The sequence below is a fragment of the Rhinolophus ferrumequinum genome, chromosome 9 (assembly GCF_004115265.2).
Source record: "Rhinolophus ferrumequinum isolate MPI-CBG mRhiFer1 chromosome 9, mRhiFer1_v1.p, whole genome shotgun sequence".
Lineage (NCBI taxonomy): Eukaryota > Metazoa > Chordata > Mammalia > Chiroptera > Rhinolophidae > Rhinolophus > Rhinolophus ferrumequinum.
Window position 1 is genome coordinate 6,630,443 of NC_046292.1, and position 13,231 is coordinate 6,643,673.

General features: G+C 44.1%; 1 protein-coding gene and 1 non-coding gene across 4 annotated transcripts in view; both read left to right on the plus strand.

Moving 5' to 3' along the window:
* Positions 1-344: 344 nt before the first annotated feature.
* UBE4B (ubiquitination factor E4B) overlaps positions 345-13,231 on the plus strand; it is a 112,161-nt gene continuing 99,274 nt past the window's right edge. The window contains exon 1 of one of the 3 annotated variants that reach the window (XM_033113954.1): positions 345-1,075. In XM_033113954.1, the coding sequence (XP_032969845.1) occupies positions 1,052-1,075 (24 nt within the window). In that variant the 5' untranslated portion in view covers positions 345-1,051. The remainder of the gene's footprint in view (positions 1,076-13,231) is intronic. The other 2 variants (XM_033113956.1, XM_033113955.1) reach the window with 2 other exon arrangements.
* On the plus strand, positions 12,468-12,541 carry TRNAT-CGU (transfer RNA threonine (anticodon CGU)). Its single transcript has one exon. It is a non-coding gene; the product is annotated as a tRNA-Thr (tRNA).

A 13,231-nucleotide genomic window follows, 5' to 3' on the forward strand; every position in this document is an offset into this window, starting at 1 on the left:
CACAGGCGGGCGTCCCCTTCTGGCCTATCATCTCGGCGCCGAAGCCGCGCCTCAGGGCCTCCGCCCTCGCCCGCTGGTGCGGCTCTCCCCGGAGCCTACCAGGACCCAGCCCGCCAGGCCCGTCACCGCCGCGCAGTCGCCACGGCACCACGCGGCCCCGCGACCTGCACGCCCACCACTCGCTCGCCCCTCCCCCCTCCCCGCGCGGCTGCGGGGGAGGGGGTGGGGCGGGGGCGGGAGAAGACGCAGGCGAGAGGAAGTCGGCGGCGCGACGCCCGCGACCCATTGGCTGCCTCGTCCTGGGCCAGAAGCCCCGCCTCTTTGGCGGGGTCACGTGATCCCTTTCAAAGATGGCCGCCCTGTTGTTTTGATGAATAATACTTGGTGGGGCGAGGGGGTAAGAGTAGGGGTGGAGGGGTAGGAGGATTTACTCTTCCAGCCAGAGCATCGCGAGTCCGGTCCTCCCCCTCCCCCCTGCCAGGGTTCCGGCGTGGAGGCGGGGCGTGGCCCGCCTGCTTTGGGAGGGGAGGGGCTTCCCCTTTCAGTGCTGGGCTCTGCCTGGGCGCCTCTGGGGTCGCCTTACCTCGGGGCATCCACTCTGCAGTCGAACTGTTCCCGCCGGGGCCAAAGGGTAGGAAGGAGAGCCGGATCTGCTGGAGGAAGCGCAGCTGCCGCGCCACCACCACGAAGACACAGCAGGCTCGGGGCACGAGACGAGCTGGAGACCGAGCTCCTTAGCCTGGGTAACCTGGGAAGCAGAGGGTAGTAAGTGGCGCCTTAAGATAGCCCTGTGGCAGCAGCAGTGGCGGCCAAAGGAGGCTGCTCAGGGTACAAACAGCCGTAGGAGTCTCTGGGGCTATTGGAGTGACCGACGCCAAGGCAGTTCAGTGCCTCTCGTGTTCTTATTTTTTAACCTCTGACTATGCAATTCTGAAACCTCCCCCATTCGGGGGACCAGACAGCCCGATAGACACCTTCCACTCTCCTCCCGCCCTGGTCTCAAGAACAGAAGGATCTCTCCCTAACGCCTTTCACCATTAAGAGGAAAGCGATGGAGGAGCTGAGCGCTGACGAGGTGAGGAGGTTGGGGACGGACACCTTGGGAGATTAGTTGGCAACTCTTTGGCGCTTTGGACAGGGATGATATTGCGCCAATGGAGCCTGGTCTTTGGGCTTGGAGAAGGACCGGAGATGACATTTTCCAAGAATAAAATGAGTCCCCGAGTGGGTGTCGCTTGTATTCTCCTATATTTCCTTGCCTTCTTTCTTCATTCCGAACTCCATTTGCTTCTTTTGGAGTCGTTGAGGGTCTGAAGAGGAGAGCATATTGAGGCGTTCATTCCTTTTTTCAGGGAATTTACGCAAGAAGGGCTTAGATGTACATCAAGTTAAATGTGTGTGCGCGCGCGCTCCCTCCTTACTGCAGAGATTTAAAGAATAATTTTGGATGGAATCAGAATGTATGGGTGTGTTTTTTAAGAGAGTATTTGATAACCCAAGTATGTGTGGCTATTTCATTGTGTAAGTTGATTAAACATATATTTGTGTTTGGGGGTGGCCTACACACAGATTCTTTGATATTTAACAAAATACGTATCTTCTCAATAGCTTCGTGAATTGCAGTTAAAGTCTAGTAATTTAACAGACCTCTAATGACTTCTGGCACACTTCTCTTTAATTCTGCCTTTTGTCCCTTCCAAACTTGTTTTGCTGGAGCAGACACGGAACAACAAGCAAATGGAAGCAGATGACTTTGTAAACTACCCCGTTATCATTTCCGAAGGAGTTACAGATTCCCTTCTTGAAGTTTTAAAGATTATTTAATAAGATTGTCATAAAAACAGTGGCAAGTAGGGTACAAGGAATTTCCTGTGATTCTACTGACTTTTCCCTACCTTTTTACAAATTGGGAGCTTCCCTCTCAGGACCCCTGCTGGCCTCACTCCCTTCCACCTACCTCCTCATTTCTTCCACTGGCTCATATAAAACTTCCCTACAGGATTATGAAAGTAGTCACCCATCAAGTTGGTTGTACCATAATGTTCCATGGTTTAGTTTTAGCTACAGAGTAGTGAATATGTTTACTTAGGGACTAAAATTCTCTAGGGATTGGGGCATGCAAGTGGTGGGTTAAGGGTCAGGTAGGAAAGGAAGCAAATAATTTTGTTGGTTGTGATACTTGGCCTTTTGGAAAGTCAGGATTGCCCATTCTGTGTTACTGACTTTGTTTTCTTAAACAAATGAAGATTGTAAGTTTAAATTACGAGACTAGTGAGTAGTTTTTTTCATTCATGTAGGAACTATCCGAGTTACCTGTAGAGGCACTTTGCTTTATGTAGTTTTTAAAAGTGTCCCCAACCCCTTTTTTTCTCTACTATTCTAGTAGGTAGTTTCTCTGAAGGCAAAGAGTTTGTATTTTTTAGTAGTCCTTTATTTTCTTAACATTTTCTAAATTGTCCCTGGTTTAGAAGTTTTTACTTGCGTTTATAGCAAGAAATTGTTTTCAAGCCAATGAAGCATACAGACCAGTTACAGATACTGTGTATTTGAACTGTGCCTCTTCACTTTATCCAGTCCTTGAGGAAGGTGCAACTTTCTTGTGATCATATAAGGAACAAATGTAATTGTTGTGGAGGAGATAGAAAAACATTTCTCAAGGTCAATAGAATATTAAACTAAATGGGAAAAATTAAATTCACTAATATAAGATCAATGTAAAATTAGATTCAACAAATTAGTTGGCTCGAACACAAAGGGACAGTTCAATAATAGGTAATTTTACTCTCAGCAGAACCTATAACAAATTTTTAGGGGGACAAATAAGGTGTTGGGTTTTTTTTTTTGTTTTTTTTTTTTTTTAGTCAATTTCCTTTAATTCTGGGATTAGATAAGCAATTCTCATCAGACATTTCTAAGCTTTGCCTTTGTTTTGTTACTCTATTGGTGGAAACTTGTGTCACAGATACAGTAGGTGACATTCATTTGGTTAGAAAATAATACATTTATGTTACTGAAAATTCAAACATACATCTCAGAGTGAAAACAGGCAAGACAGTGATCTTTTAATCTAAAATAGGAAATTAGGTAAGGCAGAGTTTCCTGTTTTAACAAAATGAAAATGTATGAGAATACAGTCCATGAAAAATAGAGCCTGGTATAACCAGACTAGTAGCTCTAGAAGATTTTACGTTCTGGGCCCTTTTTGGTATCTCTCATAGATCGATCACCTTGAATTCTTGTACTTTTCTTCTCTTGTACTTTCTCAGCTGAGCACTTCATTAACTTCATTGCTGTTCATTATTTGTACAGCGTATTCGAGTGAGTTTACTGCTCTACAGATCAGCAGATCTGTGACTAAGTTCCTTCTCTTCAGGAACCTACATTCCAAAGCATCATTATGTTCATTACATTCATTCTGTACCCTGCTCATGGGTTGTTTTTCATGTACCAAAATGATGCTGTGAGTAGCGCAGGTATTTAAAACTGTTTATCAATTGTGGTGATGAAATGTCATTGAAATGATTTGCTTGCCTTTTGTTTTGTTTTGTTTTTTTTAGCTAAATCTTCTTTATGACCTAGTTCATCCTCAAGATGGCTGGCTGGGATTCAGGGTGTGGTCAAGGTTTTAGAAGTGTTAAGTCTTCCTTCTGAAATGTGGGATATGTGACCTTGGACTTTTTTAGTAGCCATGTTCTTTAAGTGGAAAGGGATAGACATTTATTAACAGCTTTAGAAGCCTGCTCTGTGCCAGGCACTTTACAACCATTTCTCATTTGATAAAACAATGCAGTCAAGAAGGTCCTTCAATTTTCCTTATTTTATAAGTGAGGCAACTGAGATTCAGGTTAAGTAATTTGTCCATAGTGACCTGGCTTAGAAGTGACAGTTGGAATTCAAACCCAGGGTTCCTGATCTAAAAGCTCTTTTTACTACATTTTAGTACTTAACGACTGGCAATAAATTCACCGCAGCTTCTTTATAAATATCTTACTTACATGCTTGATCTGCATAGTTTTTCTGTGTTTGATCTGCATTGTTTTTCATGAATGCATTCGTGATGTAATCAAGTTTGTAGTCTTTTTTGGTACTTGCTGTCATCACACTCCTTCAGAATTGTTCATGGTACTGTGTCTCCTCAGCAATGAGGTAGGTTAGGAGAAGGTCCTTTTTCTTAAATTATGCTTTAACTGGAGGAAGGGGTAGAGGTGGAGAAGGATAGGTGTCCATGGATACATGTAGGGTTTTTAATGCTATTGTGGAGGTATGCACAAGACGTTGAGAAAAACAAGGAGGGACCCCAAGTGGGGCAGTGTCTTAGTGGAGACTTTCAAGAAAAAATGAGGTTTATGCTGAGCAGTAGTAGCCAGGGGAAGGACTCTTGGAAGTGGCTGTGAGATGGGGGCTCAGGAAAGGGCCAGGAGTAGTGCGACTGGAGACAGGATTTTGCCTCAGGGTACCAGATCTTGGAGGATTCTCAGAAATGCTAGGAGTTTGCACTTGCTCAGGAAGACTGAAAGAAGCCTTCGAGGGACCTTAAGGGGTTAGAAAAATGGTTGGCAAGGGTGTAGAAGGTGGATTGGAAAAAAGTGGCTGCAGGCCGGGCCACAAATTAGGAGGCTGTGTTGTTGCTCTCTAGGAGTGAGGCAGTGGAGTCCGGAGTAAGACACTGCCAGTGGAAATGGAGGTGGGCCGACACCAGCACTATCTAGGGCCTAAATTAATCCATTTCTATGATCAGGTTGGTGTGAAGGAGGTGGGCAGGGGAGGAGTAAAGAAATACCGAGTCCTTGATTTCTAGCTTGGGAGAAGGATGGATTGGAGGAGGGATGAGGAATTCTAGATAAGGAGTAGAATTTGGACAAAGCAGATGATTTCTTTTGGATCATGGAAAGATGAGCCAACGTGGAGACCCCCACCGCTGGCCTTTCTACCTCTTAACATCTCCATTTATTTGACCTTTTCTTTCTTTGTAACAAGCCTCAGAACCTAAGCTCACTTTTTTCCCTGGTAGATAGTTGCTAGCACTTGCTTTATAACCAGGATTTTTCTTCCTCAAGCATGATAGGGTGTAGTATCCAGGCCCCTTCCCCACTCCTTTTGTTCATTTTAGCCAGGAGACAGAGAATGGTGATGATATCAGGTGACATTTATTGAGCTCTTAATATGTGCTAAGCACTTAACTTGCTCAGCCAGGTTGGTATTATCCCCATTTTACAGATAAGAAAATTGAGGCTAATACAAATTAAGTAAGTTGCTGGAAGGCACACAACTAGTAGTAAACCTAGAACCTGGATGCTAATCCAGGGACTGGTTCCAGAGTTTGGAATCCCTTTACTAAACTACCTCCAAAACAGAAATAACTTGAGCAAGTTGTAACGTTTACAACATTTTTATTGTTCCTCTTGAGATGGGCAGTGGAAGCCCTAGTTCCTGCCAGAGTGGAGTTCATCAAATAACCCTCTACTCTTATAGGGAAAGGAGACAGACTCTTGACGAGGGGCCCTTGGGGCTTCAGGCCTTTGCCCCAAGCAGCGTGCGTTTTCTCATGAGGTACTTACAGTGTGTCTAGGTGATGTCTTCCTGTACGCAGCTCACACAGCGACATTTACTGTTTACTTGCGTGTCAGACGCCACGTGGGCCCTGCATGCATGAAGTTCCATGCTAGAGGGAGGAACATGATAAACAAACATATACTCTGCACATAAGATGTCTTTTGGTGATAAGTCCTATGAAGAATCGTGAAGGAGGCCCAAGGAGGGTGTGTGGAATGCATGCAGTTTGAGGAGTTAGCTTTTGAATAGAAATTGAAAGGATGCCGGGGAAAGAGTGTTCCCAGGTCCAGGGCACAGCCGGCACCAGGGCTGCGTCCTTGATCTGCTCCAGGAACAGCAAGGAGGCTGGCCCAGTGTGGTTGGAGCCTGCCAAGCGGTGGCACAGTGGCAGGAGATGAAGTTATTCATTCTTTCAGCAAAAATGTACTAGTTCTTAAAACTGGGTTTCAGTCAATTCTGTACACGCCCCCCTTTTTGTTCACATTTTAACATCTTTGAAATTGGGATGCTTCTGATAATGGTGTAATCACCATTGGCCAGGTGGCAGTTACGACACAGGTGTCATTTCCTGTTTATGTGTGAACCAGGTTCTACCTGTTCATAGTATTGCCCCTTCAGTTGAGTGCTATGTCTGGTAAATTTAGTTGCCATTTTAAATGTCTCCAAACAAATTACACTTTGATCAGGGATGAAAGCAAATGTTACTTTGTATGCAGAGAGGAATGGAAGCAGCCTGGGGTGTCAATTTGATATTAGTAAAGAAAATGTTGTTGGAGGAATGACTACAATTTCATATTTGATTGCAAAGCAACAACTGAGTACATTAGGAAGCTCTAGACAGGCAGAAATCCATACGTCTGGGAAGCTGTGTCACATTTTGAAATTGAACATACAATTAGAAGGATTGCCTTTCACACCCAGGCAATTCAGCTGAAGGTCAAAGACACTCAACATCCCTTTGACAGAAATTTTAAAGCAGTGAGAAGCTGGTGTAACTGATTACGACTCTGCCCCTGTCTATTGTTAAGGCATTTTGTTGTGGTTTAATGGGCAGTATTTTTTTCTGTTGATGGTACAGAAACTAATGGTGCAGCTTACAATGAGTGACGTCTCGTTCGCTGAAATACATATATGCCCGGCATTGCTCTAGAGCATGGGGATATGCCACTGACAGTACAGGCATATCCTGCCTTCATGGGGCTTACATTCGGATTTATGTTTTAAAAGAGTCATTCTGGCTGCTGTGAAGAGAAGAAATAAAGGAAGAAAGAGTGAAAACAGGGATAAGGTTAGGAGGCCATTTCAAGAGTCCCAGGATCGGGGTCAGTGGTAGAGAAGGTGAGAAAGGGTCGGATAGTGGATGGTTAGGTATTTTGTGGGCAGCCCCAATAGGATTGGCTGATGGGGTGGACGTGGGGTATGAAAGACGAGTCGAGAACAGCCATGTGAGTTGAGATATTGTGCAGACTGTTGTAACACAGAGACATGAAACAGCAGCTGCTTACGCCAAATAGATGTTTATTTCTCTCTAAATGGAAGTCTGGGTAGGCTGCTGGGGCTGCTGTGGCAGCTCTGTGCTCGTTAGGGGCCCGGGCGCCTTCTGTCTTACTGTACCGCCTTTCGGTCCATGTGTGTCTGCTTTCTCGCCAGAGGGAAGACGAGAGGGGAAGGGGAAGACGGGCTCCTTCTCTTCAATGGCACAGGTTGGAAGCTGCGTGGGTCACTTCTTCTCACCCTCCCACTGACCGCAGCCTACGTCACATGGACACAGCTACTCGCTATGAAGCTGAGAAGTAGTTCAATGAAAAGTTCCCGTGTGTTGGAAGGAGAGAACAGTCTAGGCCATTCTTTCCAAAGCCTTTTCCCAAATCTAAAACAACACTCTGCACCTTCCCAGAGGAGACAACCCTCAGTCATCTTCAGAGTCCAGACTCTCTGGGCAATAGACAGTCCAGGAACCTTCAGATTACAATACAAATTACCCTTTGTCCCCCATCTTCCACCCCCTAGGTTCTGTGGTGGAATAGGATAGGTTGATGGAAACCAAAACGCCTGTTTAGAAAAGGGAAGAATGGACGGACAGACCCTCACTGGTCCATAGCCATTGTCAGCTCCTGCCAGGCTGTGTTGTGGGGGCTCCCTGCCTTGGCAGTAGTGGGAGTTACCCCCTTAGCCCGGTTAGCAGCCCCAGGTCTGCTCTCTTGGTGGAACTCCATTGTCCCTTGCCCTCTGTCATAGTTTTTCAATGTCTGTTTTCCTCTGGGGCCATGTCATTCGAGAATATTCCCTTCCTGGGCTGAACAGTTTCTCCGGCTTGTTAGCTTGTTTCCTGCTAGGTACTGAAGGAGTTAGCTTTTTAACCCGACTCAGCCCCCCAATTTCTAGACCCCTAGTAAACTTAGGCTGTAGACCGTGGACGTGCCGTAGGTACATCAGTATTCCCTTTATCTCCGTATGTGAATCGGCAAGCTGTAGCCTGAGTCTGTCTCATTCTTGTGGGATTTCTTGTCCAAAGTGGCAAGAAGCCAGTAAGCACCCAAATTCTGAACTGTTCAACCAGTTCCCCTAGAATTACAGGCCACATTGGCATGTAGCCTATTCTCTGAGGTGTCACTGGTTTTACCAAATGTATGGCTGTGGCCTAACAAGAGTGACTAGCCTTCTATCCTGCAGCGTCTGTGCCTCTGCTGAGCCCCAAGCCATTGCCACATATTTACAGTCTGTTAAGGATGGTTACTTCCAGCTTCCAAAGTCTATACATTCGTTAGGGCATTGGTTTGGCTTCAGCAGAGAGATCCAACATCATAACGGCTTAAACAAGATAGAAGCTTACTTTTCTTTTAAGTGACAATCTGGAGGGGTGGTTGAGAGCTGGTTTAGGAATGCTGTGACTACTAGGGAGCCAGACTCATTCTGCTTTGTGCTGTGTCATCCTCAGGATGAGGCATCCAGCTTGTAGCCCAAGAAGGCTGCTCTAGCTCCTGCAAGCACACCTGCATTCCAGTCCTCAGGAGGAGACTAAAGGGGAAGGAGAGGGCCTGTGCCTTCAGGACATGACCAGGAAGTGTCACATATCACCGCTTACATCTCCTTGGTTAGAACGTAGTCATGTGGCCACAACCAAATGCAGGAGTGGCCGAATGTCTAGTGAGGCCACTACTATTTCTACCCCAGTGATATCACGAGCTTTAGCTGACGCAGCTTGGAAAATGGAGTTGTCATGTACTGAGATGGGGGGAGTTGAAAAAGAAGACTTGGATGGAGAAATTAAGTTATCTGTTTTGATCCTATGGTGATTATATTGCTTATTATTTATCCACACGAAGATGTCAAGTAGGCTGTTGGATGTACCTGGGGTTTGCAGTTCAGGAAGGAGGACTGAACCTCCAGCCACTCCAGCACGTAGAGGTAAGGAGATCAAGAAAAGGAGTTCTGGAAAGGCCCAGAAAAGGACACCGATGAGGGACAGCCATGAAGGAGGAGGAAAGTCAAGAGAGCATGGAGTCCTGGCATCCAGAAGAAAGTGTTTCGTGATGGGGAGGAATGTTCAACTCCGTTCACTGTCAGTAGTAAAATAGAGGAGGATCAAGACTTGACGATGAGATTTGGCAACGTGGAGGTCAGTGGTGACCCTTGACAAGTCCAGTTTCATCGCTGACTGGAGTAGTTTCAAGAGAAAATAACAGGAGAGAGTAGACAGCGCAGGAGTGAGGTGTGGGCTCCAGGGGAGCCGTCTGAGGACAGTGGAAGCCATGGGTTTAAGAAGTGAGAATAAAATATTTGGTGAGCATATCCTTTAAAATGTTATCTCTTACCATTCCCTATTATAATCTCTTGATTCCTTTCTTCATTCGTTGTTCCTCTCTTTCCCCCAGGTAGGAAGTAAAAGCAAAGAGATAGATTTGTATGTTTTCCTAGCAGGATGTTCTGGGCTTGAAGAGTTCCAAATGTAAAATTTTGAACCCTAGTGTGGGGAACCCTGGATCATATTAAAGCTTTAAAAAAATAATCTGAGTGGCAAATATGTGCATGGTAAAGATCTGAATAGCATTAATTCTCTTTGTTTAATTTCACCAAATATATGTGGGCTGCTTATTTTCTTTTAGGTATTTGAGGCTCAAACATGTGGAGATACCTCAAATATAAGACCTGGTCTTTCCTGTCAGCAAGCTCACACTCCCGTGGGCACAGCCCACTTAGTGGGTCAACCCACTTAGAGTTCAAGTGTTAACACAGATATGTCAGTGAAGGGAGGAGTCCAGTCCACAGTGCAGCTAATTCTGATGGGGGAAATCTAGGAAAGGCTCTGGGAGGATTAGGGTTGGTCCTTAAAGACCATCAGGATGTTGACATTTAGAAAAGTCTGGTGAGGAGAAATGTTTCAATTATGTCTCACTCTGGGTAAACTGTATTACATCTATTCCTTTGAAATTGATTGTAAAAGTATTAGAACCACTGAGAAAAACACTGAAGATGGTGAAAACTATTGGTGGCTGCTTGTTGATCTGAAAGGTTGTATGATGGGATAATCAGGCACAGCCAAAGGTGTGTCGCCAGACTCTCCTCAAGCGGTAAGAGTCTGCAGAAGCTGAAGGAGCAGGAGGAGGTGGGGAGAAGGAGGAAAAGCAGAAAAGGTATTGCATTAAAATTACTTCTGATGCTAATCACACTGCTGATCCAATCACATTGGAATTGTCTCCAGAAACACCAGCTCCTGACATCCTCCTTCACTCTTTTTTATCCAACTCTTAGCACAGGACCTGGCGCAGATTGGCCCACAATAAACATTTGTTGAATGCATGGATTGAATACAATGTGTCTTTTTGTGACTCTTCATTCTTGTGTTGAAATAGTTTTGGCTTTTTTTTTTTTTTTTGCTGTGGCTACATGAAGTTGCATTAGTTAGGTTCAGGTGGGCACTTGAAAGAAACCTGGTCAGCGTTCTAATTCAGAGTCAGGTGTACCTGGATTTTCTTTGGATCAACCATTTGGCTGACCCTGGCCAAATTACTTCTCCTTTCTGAGCCTCAATTTCCTTACTTGTAAAGTGAGGTTTCGAGCTCATGACATTGTTCTTCAGATTAATTATCTAATGGCTGTGAACCATAAAGTGCCTGGTGGCAGTCCCCTGGCAGAGTGGGTCCCTGGGACCCATGGGCTCTCTTTTCCAGAGGAAGATTGAATTATACACCAGTAGGGTTTTTAGTTGGTGCCCATGTAACATCTAACCCTTCGCAGGTAATAATGCTGCAGTCGTAAAAGGCGGTATCTTACTGGTTAGAGGACTAGGAGGCCCCGGCTGATGGGAAAGGTTGTGTTGGAATCCTCCTGCTCGCTCTACTTCCGTGCTTCCTGAAGTCTCTGCTCACCCAGGGCCCATCTTCTGTATGAAGCCACACACTGCTGTCCCTTGTCAGGCCTCCTCCTCCCTTTGTCTAAAACCTGGAGGGATCAGGGGGCTGGAATGTGGAGCGAGCAGGTTTGAAAGGATAGGAACTGGGCAGACGGGGGGTCTGAGGAGTCCCAGAAAAACATGCTGCATATCAGAACCAAAAAGAAAACTCAGATGCCTCGGTCTACTCAGATCAGATAACTTGCTTTGTCTTCTGAAGGGACTGTCCCCTTCTGCAGGGAATCTCTGAATGGGATGTCATTGTGTTAACTGCGCCCTAGCTGCCATGTCTTTAGCATCTTGTCCACTTCTCTGCAGACAGTAGTCAGGCAGGAAAAGAGGTAGCTTTTGTGTCCTGGTATTGAGAAGTACTTGGCCTTGACTTAATTAGCTTTCTAATGAAACATTATGACATGTATTCAGTGCACGTTGTTTCTTTGGTCCCTGTCAGTGTTTGGTGTAGATTCTAGATGTGTCCTAGTGTCATGGTGATCTAGTTAAATTTTCTGACTAGATGAGGTAGCGCTTTGCTTATGGACCTTTTTTGGAGCTGAACTGCTAGGATTTCCAAGCAAATCATATTGATCACCTGTCTGCCAGGTACTCATCTAGAATCATATCAGGTCGGGGTCTTCTGCCAGACCCTGTGTCTGTACTTGTCACGAGGGGATGTGCCCTGCAGGCGGAAGTGCCCCACGCTTGGTTAATACTCTGACTTGCTGTCTGGAAAGTCTTAATACATCCTGAGCAAGAGGCACTATATTTTCATTTGGCGCCAGACCCGCAAATTCTGTAGCTGGCCCTGCTTGTCACTCACTTTCTCGGTGTGGATATGTCTGGGTAGAGTGACTAGATCCTAAAAGTATAGAAAACCACATGAAAGCTCGCCAAAGAGAGATGTCCATATTTTTATGGAGAAAATGTTAGTATGTGTCTGACCATAATGCCATATCATGAATAGAATTTCCTGAAAAATTTTAACAAGTTTCTACCTATACGTCATATTGACTCTTTGGATAACTCACTTAATTTCAAATAGATTTGCTTTTTATAAAATCAGGATTTTTGACAGATAGGCATTTACTTCCATATTATCTTTATCTCCCATCTTATTTCTCCAATCCCAATAAAACGTCTTTTCTGTTTTATCAAGTACAGTATAAAATTTGGTCATATTTCACAGCATAAATACTTGTTTTCATGAAGTATGAATTGTATTTAAAAGTATAACTCATGTGGTTTTAAAATTAAGTTTTTTTTTTAAATTTAAAAATGTTATCCAAGATTCGTTTTCTATAATGTTAATGTTTATCTGTAAATACTTACCTAGACTGACCAATCAGGTATTATGATTGACCAAAAATTATGATGTACAGGTTACCAATTTTCAAAAATAATAAAGTACATTTCATGTTAGAGAAGGAAATAATCTGCATCTATGGATGTCCTAGTGGGGAAAACTTATTTCTGAGAGGGAAATGAAAATTAGTGCAAAATTTAAAAATACCCAGCAACTGGGGGTGGCTGATTAGCTCAGTTGGTTAGAGCGTGATGCTCGTAACACCAAGGTTGCTGGTTCTATCCCCGCATGGGCCACTGTGAGCTACACCCTCCTTAAAAATTAAAAAAACAACTGAACAAACAAAAAAACCCCAAGGAACCTGTATGATCTACACAGTATAACTTTTTATGTGTAATTTGATTTACTCGTAAAATTGTCATATTCAGGGTATCGATGGATGGGAACATTCAGAAAAAAGCAGGCAATAAAAACTTTTTTGAGGCAAGATGAAGGAAAAAATTTTAAACGCTAAAAAAAAAAAAAGACCACTTCTCTTTATTGTATACAGGTCCACCAGAGGAATTCATACTTTGGCTTCAGCAATAATTGTTTCGTGGGCTAGTAAAAAATGTTAACACTCTGCCCTACACAGAGAAAAAATTTATAGCCCTTTTTGAGCTTTGAAGATCAGTTACATAGATGTTTATAGTGTCGTTTGTGGCATTTTTTTTTAGGATGCTAACATGTGAAAGCAGATACATGTTTATGTTTGGTGACTGTAATTAACGTTTTACTTATGAGAAGTACAGACCACGCATCATTTCTGTGGAGTTCCATCAAAAGAAATGCCACATTTTTTTTTTCCTTCAAGGACACCTTGGGGCAGGTGGGGTGGGGCATCTGTAAGGGCTTTTTTTTTTTTTTAAACTCTATCTAGGAGTATCATATAACCACTTCACTCTTTTTTTTTTTTTTTTTTTTTGAAGATTTTATTGGGGAAGGGG